At 37.4% G+C, this 16463-nt stretch overlaps 1 protein-coding gene across 4 annotated transcripts in view; it reads right to left on the reverse strand.

Annotated features, from left to right (window-relative positions):
* The window catches only part of NCKAP5 (NCK associated protein 5), a 1042158-nt gene that overhangs the window by 642736 nt on the left and 382959 nt on the right, over window positions 1-16463 (reverse strand). For all 4 annotated transcript variants that reach the window (XM_061199363.1, XM_061199362.1, XM_061199388.1 and 1 more), the window contains exon 3: window positions 12878-12951. In XM_061199363.1, coding sequence (XP_061055346.1) covers window positions 12878-12951 — 74 coding nt within the window. The remainder of the gene's footprint in view (window positions 1-12877; window positions 12952-16463) is intronic.

Here is a 16463-nt window from a genome sequence, read left to right on the forward strand (position 1 = left end):
CTTCCTTTGGAAAAGTGAAGACTGAGGCCAAACATATCAAACTGTCTTAATATTTCAAAGGGATGGTACACAGAAGAGGAAATAGTCATTGCAAGCAGAGATGCTGTTGGCGGTGTTCGGGCCGGAGAGTCATCCAACACGAAGGGCACCTGGCCTCTCCCCATCACTGTAGCAGCATCCACTGGACACGATACCTGAAAGATGGTCTCCCAGGCTTTTCTTGGACACTTGCACTGGCACAGAGCTCACTATCCCAGGAACGCCCTCCTCCATGTTAGAGAACAGAACAGAGGACATTTCTTTCTAGCGCTGAGTTGCCATCCCTCAGGTTCTAACCTAGACAACTGGTTAACCAGATCTGTCCTACTGAATATCCCAGGATACTGCTAATCCCTTCTCCACAAGATAACTCACTGCACTTCTTTTTTAATGAAGTATAGTTGATATATAATATTATATAAATTATAGGTATATAATATAGTGATTCACAATTTTTAAAGGTTATGCCACATTTACAGTTATTATAAAACATTTGCTATATTTCCTGTGTTATACAATATCCTTATAGTTTATTTTATACCTAGTAGTTTGTACCTCTTAATCTCCTACCCCTATATTGCCCTTCCCCCTTCCCTTTCCCCACTGGTAACCACTAGTTTGTTTCCTACGTCTATGAGCCTGCTTCTTCTTTGTTATATTCACTAGTTTGTTGTATCTTTTAGATTCCACGTGTGACATCAAACAGTATTTATCTTTGTCTGTCTGACTTATTTCACTTAGCATAATGCCCTACAAATCCATCCATGTTGCTGCAAAGGGCAAGATTGCATTCTTTTTTTACGGCTGAATAGTATTCCATTGTGTGTGTGTGTGTGTGTGTGTGTGTGTGTGTGTGTGTGTGTGTATCACATCTTCTTTACCCATTTATCTGCTGATGGACACTAAGGTTGCTTCCATGTAAATAATTCTGCTATGAATATTGGGGTACATGTATCTTTTCGAATTAGTGTTTTTGGTTTTTTTTGGATATATACCCAGGAGTGGAATTGCTGGGTCATATGGTAGTTATATAGGTCTATCCCTTAGTTTTCTATGTGTCAAACTAAATATCTTCAATTCCTTTCACCATTATTAATTTAGTATTCAGCACCTCATACATTTTAGTCATGGGCCTTCTGGATACTCTCTGGTTTGTAATGTCCTTAACTGACATCTAAAATAAGTACTCTTGATACAGTATTATCAGCAGAGGACTGAATAGAACTTTTAATTTCCCTGTTGAAGAAAATCGGTTAGTATGTGTTAGCTGAACACCTGTCATGTTCAACCCTATGCTTAGCCATCATTTGATATATAACAAAAGTGGAAGGCCAGGTGCTGAAAATATCTGTAGAATCAAAATTGAGGTACATGAGATAATTCTGGAGTTTTTGCAAGATGTAAACCATTATGTGGACAAATGTGATACAGTCTCAAATTCATGGTGGATTAAAAAAAAATGGAGCCCAGGCAGGCTGAGGAATCTATGTGATGAGTTGTAGATTAGGAGGACCTACCTAGGCTGTATCTTGAAGGATGGGTAGGATTTGTCTGTCTGGAACAGAGACACTAACAACGAGGGAGTGTGTGTGTAGGAATAATCAGTAATAAAGAAGGTCAGCATTGGTAGGGACATGTGTGGCTAGAAATAGAAATATTTAGATTTGTACTGTAAAATTTCCACTAGGACTTTCTTCCATTCTAAATATGCTTTGCTTAACTTTGCTAAAAAATTTTCCAGGACTCAGATATCCACAGGTCTCTAATTTGGCAAACTAATCCTTGGTAAGATACTACTAGGAGCTAAGAGAGTAATCCTAGAACTGCCCTCAGGTGGCAAGTACAGACTTGAGAGGTGATTTTCTGGACACCCAATTTCCTTTATACTAAGCATGAGAATTCCAGGCAGTCCAGTGGGAGAGGTATTTTTGGATAGATACAACTTTTGGTACATTTTAAGTTATATTATCTTGTTAACAAATGGTTCAAAGGCCAAAGTCCTAAATTGTGTATCTGATGCAAAGAATTTCTCTTTTAGACTGGTCTTCTGTAATTGACCCCATTCATATCTTTATTTCCAAAGCCAAGATACAGGAAAATCAATTAGATAATAAAAATGAATAAATCCAGGTAAATACACATGTTGGCTTTCAATTAGCCAGTGAGTCTGTGAGTCTCCAGGGAACACTGAAGAGAGCTCATAAGACAATGCAGTTTCCCTTTATAGGGACCTTAACCCCAGAGTGGCTTTTTTTTTTCTTCTAATAATGTGCAATTGACTTTTTTGTTTTTTTTTCAACATGCTGTGCTCATAACTTCTGTGGAAACTTAAACATTATTCAATACAACAATTTCCTGCAAAACCTTTTGAAAGTGGTCACAGACTCTGACCCTGCTCTGGTGCTCTGGGTCTGCCAGCATGCTGTTTTATTACCTCTGGAAGGTTCAGTGCCAAGACACAGTGCAAGAGTTAGAAAGAAAACCAGGTGTATAAAAGTAATTTTCTGCCTTCTTTCAAGAAGGGAAACTGTCACCTTCAACTCTCAGTAATTCTATGTATCTATCATATCTATCTTCATCACCCAACCCTTGGCCTACAAGGTAATTGGTAAGAGTTACAGATTGTTAATCCTAAAGAAAGTACTGCTGAAACCACTTATATTAACTGTGTCTTGTTACCAATGGGAAAGCAAGGCTCTGAATGCTGAAAGGACTTTCCCAGGACCACACAGTAAGTGGCAGAATCTGGACCTGAACTTCACATCGCAGAGAAGGAACCAGGGATGGTATTTGTAAAACTAAGCAGCAGGACAGCACAGTCACCAAGCAATCAGAACAGAGACCCTGATTATAGTAGTGTGCCACCAAATACTGCCCCAGCTGGACTAGAGTGGATGTCAGTAACATTTTAAGAGATCAAGAGAAAATGTGCCCCTTATTTGTTACCTAAAGCACTTAGCTAATAAAAATGATAATTTACTTTTAGTTGTTGGTTGTTCTCTTTTTTCACTTATTTTCCCCCACTGTCTTCCATGCCACTAATCCTTTGAAAACTTGCCCTCTGTTTGGCAGCCCATGTCATTGTTATTTATGCTGAACGCCCTTGACTTCAAGTGTGTGTCCATCTGAAAATTCTAAGATTTTCTCTGCAAGTACCCACTTTATAGACTTTCAGGTCAAGCCCCAATTCTGTTTTTAATTTTTTTAAATTTAAGTATAATTGCTTTACAATATTATGTTAGTTACTGGGGTACAGCAAAGTGATTCAAATATATACAGATTCTTTTTCAGATTCTTTTCCATTATAGGTTATTACAAGATACTGAGTATAGTTCCCTGTGCTATACAGTAGGTCCTTGTTGTTTACCTCATTTATATATAGTAGTGTGTATCTGTTATCGATTCTGTTATTAAAAGTAACTTGATCTATGTGTCTACAATTTTTCTCCAACTCACTTTATCCAAGGTGATAAATTTAATATTTTAGGCCTGGAGTTTTATCATGGATTTTTTTTAACTTCCCATAGTCTCTCAATCCCTTTCTTTCAAAATTATGAGATATTCTTTCATTGCTTCTGTTAACAAGGTTGTTTGCAGCCCAAGATATAATTGGTAGATAATGGGAGTAAAACTGGGGACAGAAATACATATTTGATTACTGTTACCGGTTGGAGCCTGTCCTATGATGTGCAGTGACCCATCATGCAGACAGGACATGCCTCAAAACTTCTTACTTTAGGATTGAATTTTGAAAGAAGCATAAAAGTCTGGTGAAGCAAGCATTCTTCCTAGCTTTATAAATCACTAACAACACATTCACATCTTCATTAAGTGTCCCATCTTTAACTTTCTAAGAGTAACTATCTTGAAACTGTGGATCCCCTTTAGCACTGGTGCACCACTGAGACAAAGGACTTTTTGCTATACTTGCTTGATCTTTTTCTTGCAATGGACTTACCAGTAAAGGCAGGCTTATCCCTAATTAACACATGAGCTGTTAGTAATTTCTCTTCTTAAATCATCATCAATTCCTTCAATGGCTTAAGGAAAGTGTTTGGAGGATCGCTAACATGCTAAGTCACTTAGGTACAAAGATGACTAAAACATACTTCCAACTGTCTCTATGCTTTCAAAGTAAGTGAAGCGTTATGCTTGATGTTGTATGTCTTATGCTAAGCACTATGAGAGAGGTGAGGTACCAGAAGATTGGTTCTACAAGTCAAAGACCTTAGGGGAACAAGACCCCTGTCTTGAAAAAATAAGACAGTGTGTGATTGAGAGCCACATGGTTGGAACTGGTATAGAGGTCATTGAGGGTATGGATAGAGCTGCTGTTACATTTTGGAATATTCTGTGGAAGTGAAGTTCTCATTAATTGGTGTGTGTGTGTAGGGGGCGTTGGGGAGGGCTGGAGCAAGAACCAGAGCATCCCTAGGGTCTAAGTGAGAGATGTCCCCTACTTGTAAAATCTAGTACTAATGGAGCAGTACAGAGTTGAGATCTGCAGTGGCTTTAACTTTCTGTCTCAGGCAGACTTACATTTGGTGAAAATCTAGGCTGATCTCCGTAGAGAATTCATATACAATATTTAATCAACAAGTGTAGATACTGAGCATCAAGTAAGCCAGGTTCTCATAAAGCAACCTTGTGAAGGTTCCTGAGCCATGGAACCAGCCATAGGTTGCCAACCTCAACCAACTCTGCAACAGACATTTGCCTTCTTAGAAGTGTCCTCTGCCTTGGGAAATCTAGAGGGTGCTTCTCCCAACTACTTTACAACTTCATCCTATTCTGGATTCTTTGATTCCAGGGAACCTCTCCATCCCGGACTCTTTGTTGGATTATTTATGAAGTCTAATTTGTAATACAAAAACACAAAATGTACTATAGTGAAAGTCTTAGAGGGGAAAAAAATGCAGTTTGTATTTTCTCATTTCACAGAGGCTCCAACATCTCTCCCCGGAATGGAAGGATGGAGGTGGGGTTCTAAAATTCCCTCCCAGGCTTCTGAATACAGAAGGCGCAAAAAGAACGGGAGGTAAGCAATAAATAAATAAATAAATAAATAAATAAATAAATAAATAAATAAATAAATTTACTACTGTAAACTCCAGAGTTACCCATATAGAGAGATATGTAGAGTTATATCCTAACAATCAATCCCTTAGGGGGAAAAAAAAATCACAAGTATGCTCATGCACTAACAAGTTAGTGATTTTTTTCCATTAAAATTAAAATTAAATAGACGTCCATGGTAAATTACCCATTTCATTCCTCCTTCCAGTTAAAAAAAAAAAAAAAAAAGGCACTTTGTCACCCCTTACTGTGGGTGTACTTCACTGTCAACACATGCATTTATGTCAAGCAGGTCATTTATATTTTTGCCTGCTGGAGTTTTTCTTCTTTCAACTTAGTAGAGAATATCTGTGATCTTTATTAGCCCCCAATAAATCTACAAAATGCCTTTTGCTTGAGGCTCTTTATTTTAATTTCATATAAATAAATCACATTAGGTTCCTGGCTGTCATATTAAGATAAGCATGGATCTAAAAATAACAAATGTGTTTAAGCCAAATTTTTTCAGATTACATAGTGGTAAATTTCTCTGGGTCACCCCTAAATCCTATTGATGTTGAAATATTTTGTGGCACTTTAAGAGTGTTTCTTGAAGAACACAAACCTATTTAAACTAGAATTAGAATTATCTTCTGATCATCTACGGACCTATTTGTACAACATTACTCAACTCAAGCTTCCCATGGTTGCAATAAATCCATCTTTAATGTGGGGATGTTTCCCCAGTTACAGCAGAGGGCAGTTTTATATCTTTGTGGGTTCATCTAATGCCTCTATCTATACTGTGTTTTATTTATTAAATATAAACAGCTCTAAACCTGAAGTTCTCATCATCTTAACATATAGTTATACTCAAAAGTCTCAAAGGCAGTCCAAGTTCAATCTATCCAATAACCAATTCTTCATCTGCCCTCACTCCACCAGACCTGCTCCTACACAGGACTCAGATCAAACCACCAGCTCCTTGGGGAAACCTTTGGACTTTTGAAGGACAGTCTCCTAAAATGTGTTTTACAGATTCCTCCACTCAGCCTGGGGTAGAATAGTCTTGATAAATGTATGTGAATTTTTCTTTCAAACAAGATTTGTAGTGAAGAGGCAAAGATAAAACCCATAAGGTTTTAAAGAGTCTATTTTGTACATTTATTCAGTTGGGACCTAAATATATATTCTCTGATAGATTAACATGGCCCTTTAGTTTAAAGGGTGGACAAATTTTATAAGAGACAGGAAATCATATACATATAAAGTTAGTGTAGAGTTTCACTCTGGCATTTTTGGTATCTCCTTGCCTTGGATGACTTGAGTTCAAATACTGGGCAACTCCTTAAGTAGATAAACATGCAGATCACATACAGGTCACCTGAATAAATTATAATGTTGATCAATCCTAAAGTTAAAGGTCAAATATGAACCTGGGTGATCTTCCAATTCGGTAAATCCAGATACCTTTCTGGATTTAGTTCTGTTAGCCCCTTCTGTTACTGAACAAAAGTCAGAAAAAGATGTTACATCTTTACTTAAAGATAAAGATGTTACTTCACCCAGGGCTTCAGAGCTATGAGAAGCCTACATGCTCCCTTGTTCATCAAAAGCAGCACCATCCGTCTATAATAAGAATCCTTGGGGATACATCTCAGCACACAGCTTTCCCCACCACCGTCCAGGGGTGACATCACCACTGAAGCATGTGGCAATACCCAATTTCCAGAGCCCTGATTTATTCTCCCTTGTGCTGGGCAGAGGGCATGACTGAGAGACAAGACTCTTATCTTGGCAGGGGTCTGGGACTGTCTGCCTCTCTGGAACAACCCCTGGTGGGTAATTGAGAAGTGACATTGATGGGTTTCCAGGGTGGCCCTGACGCTTGCACTTGCCCCGAGAAAGCAGCTATGGTTTAGAAATCCAGCCCAAGGATTGAGAGGAGGGGAAGAAAATGTAAAGCTTGCTAGCCCTGGTCTCCTTTGACCTCAGCAGACTGAGACAGGGATGCAGAGGTGGGAAACCGCGTACTGTTATTCTGTCGGCGTAGCATGAGGTTTCGCTTTTATTGCTAGCAGAGAGCGCTGAGCTCTTTGTCTGCTGCACAGTCTATCCCCCAGAGGTAGCCTCTTTTTCTCTTGAAGGGATGTAAAAAACAAATCACAGTTCTTATTTTATTTGGTGTCCACCGTTAAGAATTCATGCAGAGCAATTTTACTTGTTGCCAATTAAGATCTCCCAGTGGAAGTCTATGTTTTAGCAAAGGCAACCTGTTTAATACTCAGCATCACTTTAGTCTATGTAAATTAACCCCTTGAGGATAGAGACGTGCTAATTCTTAAGATGCCTGGACAATTTGATTCTAAGAACCAAGATACACAGAAGGTAAATCTCCAAGAGGCTCTGGGCTTGACTTTTCTCAGGCCACGTGTGCTTTTGCCTCTTAACTCTATTTTACAACTACAAGACAATTTCTATATAACGTGTTAGCAAAGGATCTTCTTTTCCCTGAGATAGAATGATAGCATGTAGCCTCTCAGTAAGCAGTTTTAATGTCACTCACATTTTACCAAAACTAAGATTACTGCTGAAGGAAACTTGAGGCACTGGTGCCAATTATCTCCACCCCACAATGTATACATATATCAAATGATGGAGAACACGAAAGAGTATTTGGAATGTGGATCATTTTATTGCACTGTTCACTCTACTTAGATAAGCAGCATTTTGAATCATGGTGGGAAGGAAAACAAAGTTTTTGTCCAGTTTTTTTTCTATCTCTTTCCTTAGGTTAAGAATCACAAATAAGCCAGAATGCAAAAGTCTATTTTGAAGAATTTTGGATACACTGAAACTATCATTTTATTGTTGGAAGGGATGGGCCTTAGGGACTCTTATTGCACCCAGAGATCTATACATGCTTGTCAATTAAACTCCTCTTGGTGATGTAGTGAACCACCATTTCTCCCCCCGGGAAGCAGGAGTTAACTGCTTTACCAGGGCAAACATAGCTTGTAATCAATGGTTCTTCAGATTCTTGGAATTTGTTATTGAGGCTCCGGTTGCCCCTCAGAAAAATGGTAATGAACTTGGGATTGGCTTTCCCACGCATCTATTTTCCCCTTTCACCAACAACCCAGACTATTTGCTGCTCTTTTACAAGTCACGCATCCTAGTACCTGTGAAGTAAGGGGAGACGGATGAAGAAAGAGGTACCAGCTATGTTTTTGTATATTTGGCTACCAAACTAGATAGATCACCATTTCCCAAAATATGTTCCTTAGACCTTTAGTCAGAGTAGATGCTCCAAGAAAGATAGGATTTGGGAATTTTTTTAAGTCAAAATTCTATTTTATAGACTATATTTGATATGCATATCACATATTAGCAATATAAATGGCTCTGAATAGTTCTACAATTAAAATAAAATCTTAAAGCTTGGTTTTACCTAGTACACCTCAAATCTGACCACAGAATACCTTTATTTTTCTTAAAGTATCTGTACCATAGTGTACTAGTGTTTCTTGGGATATGCTTAGAAAAATGCTTATGTAGATTATTCTTTAGATCACTGGTTCTTACCAGGGAGAGGAGAGGATGTTGCCACTAGGAAGCATTTGGAAAATATCCGGAGACATTTTTGGTTGTCACAGTGGGGGATGGTACTGGCATGTAGTGGGTAGAGGCTAGGGATGATGCTAAACACCTTGTAACGCACAGGACAACCCCACCCCCATGATTAAGAGTAATCTGGCCCCAAATGTCAACAGTGCCCTGCCTGAGAAACCCTAGCCTAAACATAGCTTGTTCAAATGAAACTTCGATCTGGCATCTGTAGGTTGGCAACTGGCACTGTGCATTCACCAGATCTTGTCATTTAATTTTGGCCTTGCAAACCTACTTATTCTTCACTTACTTACAGGCTATTGATAACTCTGTCTGCAATTCAAGCTATGAAAATCTGAAATGAATGCTTTGATGTTATCTGGTTCAATCACTGGCAAGCTCTTAGGTATCTGTTATATTAGTCACTTCTACCCCCGTTCTTTGAAGCTTTCCATGACATGTATTAAATACTACATAATGATCCAGCTGTATAATTATTCTAGAAAAATAAGATTATACCTATCTCTACATGTCATATATAGGTAATGCCTTTTTTTTTTAACACCTTTATTAGAGTATAATTGCTTTACAATGGTGTGTTAGTTTCTGCTTTATAACAAAGTGAATCAGCTATACATATACATATATGCCCATATCTCCTCCCTCTTGCGTCTATGCTTCATGTAATCTCAGTGCTCAGTTATCTTAAATACTAGCTATATTGATACCTTCTTTTTATAGCTAAGGAAACTCAGTCTCAGAGATGTTACCCAGTAGCCAGTTTGGATGGGCCAGGACCAGAGTCCATGTCTCCAAAACCTCCAATCCAGTCTTATTTCCATTTCTATAGTGTTATGCTGCTTCTATTTGTCATACATAATTTCACATATGTGACATGAAAGAGTAATTAACACCATAAATATTCATGAATTCAATTTGTATTTTCCAACTGTCTATGTTCTAAACTCAATCTGAGGCTGCAAATGGATAAAGATTTCTGTCAAATATCAGGAGAAAGACATTCTCAGCAGTTGTTTTCTCACACCCTTTCTTGTCAGTCACAGATATATTTAGCCAAATAGAAATAGTAACAGATGACACAAAAATCATTAAGTACAAAAGAGCATTTTTCTCCTAATCTTAACTTTCCTCATTTAAACAAATAAATGTACAGGAATGTATGATCATATTTCAACATTGACTAGTAAACAAGTTGTCACTGGGTGTGTTTATTTTTTTCTCATCAAGCAGGGAGAGGCAGAGCAAATTAAACCCACCCAGACTTGTACTCAAGTCTTAGACTAGGTTCTAGATCCTGACTCCACCCTCTTCTTCAGATGTATTCACAGAAATTTTTTTCTGCTGGTATCAAAACATAGTTGAGCTAAATGCTCTTTGCCAGACAGCTATATTTGAACTCCACAAATTCCTTTGCAATTTGAAAACCCAGAGATAGATTATAGGTCTATTTCAGTAGAATACTAAACAGGACCCCAAAATAACCAGTTATCTTGAGAGTATGATTACAGCAATATACTTGTGTCAGAGCACATGGTTATGCTATAAAAAAGTGACTAAAGACTATTAAAGACTAGGAGATTCCTCCACGAAGATAAGACTTTTAATTCTTAGACCCAATCTTCTACCATTTGTCCAATTCTTTTATCATTAAGCAAGAGGCAATAACAGTATGACATGTGTTTACCATGTTTTGATCAGTCCTCAAAGATTGTGGCCATAAATTAATGCTGGCTACTATTATTGTTGGAAGATCGAAGTATTCAATTTTTTCTTTTAAGTTTCTTTTAAGCTATACTTAAGTTAGCTTAAGTATAAATGGAAGACCATTAGTTAATATCAGCAGCAATGACAAGTAACCTATTCCATGAAATTTGTAACAGCTACAAATTAAAGGCATAATAAAAATCAGAAGAAGCGTATACTGAGTTATGGGAATGCTTGTTTAACTTCAGACACTTTAGTTGTGCTTATGTACATGACATGCCTTTCCCATGATGCTCGACACATCACAGAGTCTACCCCAACTCAAGAAAGCATTTTAACTATTCAATCAAAAACAGAAAAAAAATCCCCACTGCTCACTGTCACTCACAAATCGTTCACCATAAAAAATTTGGCTATAGTTGCAGTTGTGATATTGTAATAACCATCAGAAAGCCTATCACTGTAAATCAGTCAAGATCTGTTTGCAAAATATAATCACGTATAATTTCATGATTCAATAAATAGTATGTAAATCTGCTCTTATTGGTTTTCATTTTCTTTTCAATACTACTATTTCCATTTTCTCACTGGTAGTTATTCCGACTATTCAAATGTCATCATTGCCCTTTATTGTTATTCAAATGAAGCTTTTTTATTAGATCCTCTGACACTATATAAAAAGCTTTGCTTCTTCACCAGCAATAATCCTACTTCGAAGGAAAATGGAAGTGACTGCCCGCAAAATTCTGAGCTCTTACTTTATGTTAGGTTATGTTTGCACCTGAAATGAGATTTTAATTTAATCATATCAGAGGAAACCAAAGGTTTTTATTAACCACCTTAAGAAAGCAGGAAAATATTCTTTTCCATGCAGGTTTTTTGGTTCAAAAACCTGTGAAACTATTATTCCTCTTCAATGATGTGTATAAGACACACTGACCAAATTAAACTCTAATTTCTTTCATCAAGATGGTATTCATCATCTGTGCATTTTTTCTTTTGAAAAAATAGGGTAAAATTATTCTATACAAATAGTTTAAAGAAAATGTTACAACTCAGTTACATAACCTTTTAAGCATACTTTGTAGTAGATCTACAGAAAATATAATTTAAAAGGCATATAACCATAAATACACTGCTGTTGGTTTTATTAATACAACACACTGGTTCACAAAAGAAAACCTGGTTAGAGCTCCCAAAAAGAAATCTAACAAATATTGCAACAAGTTATATAAAGTTAACTGATGTGTCTCTTAGCAGCAAGCAGACCTGAAAACTGTACATTTTTGTTGTATCCTACCAGCAGCTTTTCTAGGTAGAGAAATAGAATATTGTCTATTACTATAACCACAGATCTGTTTTCTAGTAGGAAAACTAACGTAAGAGCAGAACAAATGAAAATATCAGGCATTTTGCCCAAGAACTAGAATTCCTCAGAGAAGATGAATTTCAAGGTTATTAGGATTTGTTACAAGGGTGCATGTAGAACAGGCAGCATCAGCTGGTACAGAGACCAAGGGTGATGGATTTAGATGAGGTCAGACAAGAAATCCACAGGGTTAGGTCATACTTACCTGCTTAATATCTCTGTGTACAGAGAGAGCACTGTCTTCCATGACATGAGGAGATGAGAAATAAAGGACGTTAGGGGCTTTTTGACCCCTGGGAGACAAAGCTAATTATATTAAACAATTCTTGTGCAATGTAAGGTATCATGTAATTGAGCACTAGCATATTTATTCCAGATAACAAGAGCTATAGGAATTTAGTAAATGGAATTCAGAGACCATACTAGCATCTAGGAAGACCAGGACCACACGGACCCCAAAGACCTAGATAATAATATCAAAATAATCTCCGTTCCCAAGAGGCCTCAGGGAATGAATAACTTGGGAATATGACTTCTATGATACTCGCCTCTTTTTCCAATTTACCTGCACAAATGTTCTCACATACCTTTCCTTACCTAGAATCAGGACCCACCACATAGAACAAACAACTAAACATGGGAGACCTATACTACAGCATTCTTGAAATACATATTCTTTAATATGAATTAAGAAATTTTAAGCAGAAGTGTTCAACCTTTCAATTATAGAAAAACTTAAATAATATTTAAGCAGGCAAGGGCCAGAGAATTTGGGTCCTAGTTTCTACACTATAAGTTTGCTGCATGGCCTTGGACAAATTAATTCCTTGACCCTGACAAGTGTTATGATTTCCACCAACCTCCCAGTTCTGAGCAGGTCCTTCACTCAAGGACAACTTTTGGCACCATTGCTTTACTTTAATTAAAGGAATGGAACTCTCTAGGTAGCCTCTGCTGATTTTTGCCCCCAAAGGTGCTTTTGGCACCAAGTAGAAGAGACCATTTGCCAACTCCATGCTTCTGTGATCAAGATCAAATTTATAGATGCTGCTATTAGTTAAGGATGTGGATTTAACTCACCTCCAGAGACTTCTGTGTTGCTCCTCAAGTTGAGTCAGCAGATGTTCAATGTATTTGTTGGAGTCCATGTATTCCTACACATACAGACACACAAAGACAAATAAGGTCTCATCACCATAGGCACAGGATTCTAAGACCATCTTGATCTCTACAAGAAGATTTTGGACAAGATAACCCCTTGGTCCCTCCCAGTTCTAGGAGTAGATGCTTCTATGACTTATATGCATAGTCATTTGGGGATGAATAATATTTTCCCCATATCCTGTGATCACTCCATGAACAAAGAACGGAAGAGAAATGGAGTTCTATCAAGTCAGCATAAAAATCCTCTTATTCACAGAGAAAAGCTAAATTTCATAGTCATTTACACTGTGGTCTGTTCTGCCATATAAAAGTAAGGGGTGGGGGAGGGAAGTGAGCCAAACTTACTTTCGCTGCTGACCTTAGAAGAGGAGGAATAAAGTAGACAACACAGGTCTTGATTATACTGGTTTTACACAAATAATTTCCTAGCAAAAACACTATTTTTGAGCTACATAGAAGCTTTATATATTCACTGCCTTCATTCACTGGGCATCTCATTTGTATTGATGAATCACATGTTCGTTTTCCTTCATCTCCTTATATGAACAAAACAATGTAATTTGGTTTTGGTGTTTCCTTTCTTTAATTTTTATTTTCTTTTATTTATTTTCTTAGAAAATCAATCTTTGGCTTCTAAGAGGTTATAAAGGCAAGGTTTATCTTGTTTAGAAATATGCATAAAGTTTTGTAAATCAAATTATATTTTCAAGAAACATTTCCGAAAAATGAGGGATTCCTTTGAGGCATGAGAATTGCTCATAAAATCTATAGGTTATTAAATCCAATTTTTTATATTTGTGATTCCTGAATATGAGGTTCACATGCAATAGTTTCAACTGCTAACTATGTCGAAAAATACAAAAAAAAATTTGTATGATTTATTTCATCCTGAATCTGATACTTCTTTCCCTTTCTGTATGAAGATCTAGCCCACAGGCCTCTGTGCCTACATTACAACTACCTTAGATGGAACAGTGTGCAATGATTTCAGTTTTAAGGCACGCAGGAAAATTACTGTTTCATTTCTTATGGATTTAAGGTAAACTGGGAACTCTGGTTAATATTGCTACTTTTTTTTTTTACAGATTTATTTTGATGAAATTCTATATAAAATCTGTTGCTCCTATAAAAATATTCACTATAATGGGTGGGAGCAGGGGAGTGGAAGAAGCACAGTAAGAGTTGACCTGATATAATGGAAAGGGCCCCGTTCCAAGTTTCTGGACCTGGATCTACCTGTGTAGCCTTGGAGAAGCCTTTTTAACTTTCCACAATATTTCAGTTAGACTAGAGAGTATCCCAAGTCCTCATCTAGCTAAAACTGTTAGAATTCTATAACACTATAATTCTATTGCAGAAAATTAGCTAAAGAGTTTTATTCTAATTAATACACATGTTCAGTTTAGTTATTTAAACAAGACCATTGGGCACGTCAAAACCAAAGCAGAAATCTCTTATCACAGGAAGTTGCAGTGGTCCGTGGTTATGTTATTAAGTATCCCGATCAAGCTTTAAACAGGATTTATTTATTTATTTTATTTTTAAATTTTTGGCTGCATTGGGTCTTCATTGCTGCTCACAAGCTTTCTCTAGTTGCGGTGAGCGGGGGCTACTCTTTGTTGCAGTGCGAGGGCTTCTCATTGCAGTGGCTTTTCTTTGTTGCGGAGCATGGGCTCTAGGTGCATGCGCTTCATTAGTTGTGGCACACAGGCTCAGTAGTTGTGGCATGTGGGCTCTAGAGTGCAGGCTCAGTAGTTGTGGCTCATGGGCTTAGTTGCTCCTCGGCATGTGGGATCTTCCAGGACCGGGGTCAAACCCGTGTCCCCTGCATTGGCAGGCGGATTCTTAACCACTGCACCATCAGGGAAGTCCTTAAGTGTATGCTTATTTAATTATAGTTGCTGAATTTTAGAATAGGTAGTTAGAGATTAACAATAACAATACAGATTTTCAAGCATTAAATGTAGGTATTGCTGGATTGTGGTTTCAAAGCTATTTCAAATACAATGCTGGCTGCTTCCATTAATTTTCCATAAAAATAACTCTAATGATGTCTTAAACAACATAACAATGGGAAACTAGGATTATGGATTCTTTGTCCTTCTTTTCAGCTTAATTTTTCATCATAGCATGCTTACTTTAATATCCAATTTTATGTTACTTGCACATTTATTGGGGTATTGCCTATACCCCACCCCTACACATACACACACACACACACAAATAGACACCAACTGAAATGAATTGAGAAAAAAAGATGATGCTTATATGTGCTTTTTGTTAACTGAAACAAGTTTTTCCCTGCCTAAAAGAACTTAGGCAGCACCCTCATATATTTATCATTTCTGGCCCCTGAATTGGAGAAATTCATTAACTAATAATAAATCCTTACCATTCTTTAAGAATAAACTAGGATTATTCTACTAGGAATCACTTTGGAGATTAACTCCCAGGAAACAACGGAGGGTGATCCCAGTGGGGCTGGCAGTGGTCCACACTGGAACTACAGTCACAGCAAGTACAATGTTATAGCGACTGTGCCTATAGTGCCAGCTTGGGTATAAAGCGCATACTTTGAATGTTCTTAACACGGGCTCCAATATTCCAGAGTATCAAAGGCACAGGCAGAAAGAAAGGGGATGGCAAAATTCTACCTCAGTATAACATAGCTCCCCAAATTGCCTGAAAGACATTGGATATTGGGAGACCTCACAGAAAAGATTTTTAAAATGCAGATGGACAGAAGGTGGTATATACACTGTCTGCTGGTGATCCCAGGGTCTATGCAGATCATTTTAGAATGAGTAAACTGAAAACATACAACACAGAGTCCATGAAGAAGTACTGGAGGACAAGAGAAAGAGAACATCACCCTCAATCACAGGAGAAGGCATCAAATCTGAAAATGATTTTCAAGAAAGTATTTTAGAAAAAACCTTAACATGTTTGGTAGTATCCAGAAAGACATGACTCTCCAAAACATGTGCAGAAAGCTTAAAAAAAGACACCGAGATAAAAAGATAGGATTAAATTAAAAACGAGACGAGCTGAAAAGAGAATAAAATGAAATAAAAAAGGAGCTGGGTGAGCTAAGAATTTCAAGGAAATATAAACTGCAATAGCAGAATGGAAACTTGTTGACCTTTACATTGTGATTTTTATTATGGGATGACCCTCCACAACATGAAATTGTGCTTCAGAGAAGAGTGGATAATGGATTATGGTGTATCGGCACTAAGTGATCACACAAATGAAGTCTACTCCTCAGTATCTCACCTAGAAACAAATCAAACTCCCCAACCCAAGTACTTAAATATTCCTCAGTATCCATGGGGGGTTGGTTCCAGGACCAATTCCTGGTGATACCAAAATCCATGGATGCTCAAGTCTTTTATAGTCAGCCCTCTGTATCCACAGATGTGGAACCCATGGATACGAGGTTGACTGCACTCGCTAAGCCTTCTTCTATTTCTACAGTATGATTCAATTAGTGTATATATAG

The sequence above is a fragment of the Eubalaena glacialis genome, chromosome 1 (genome assembly GCF_028564815.1).
Source record: "Eubalaena glacialis isolate mEubGla1 chromosome 1, mEubGla1.1.hap2.+ XY, whole genome shotgun sequence".
NCBI lineage: Eukaryota > Metazoa > Chordata > Mammalia > Artiodactyla > Balaenidae > Eubalaena > Eubalaena glacialis.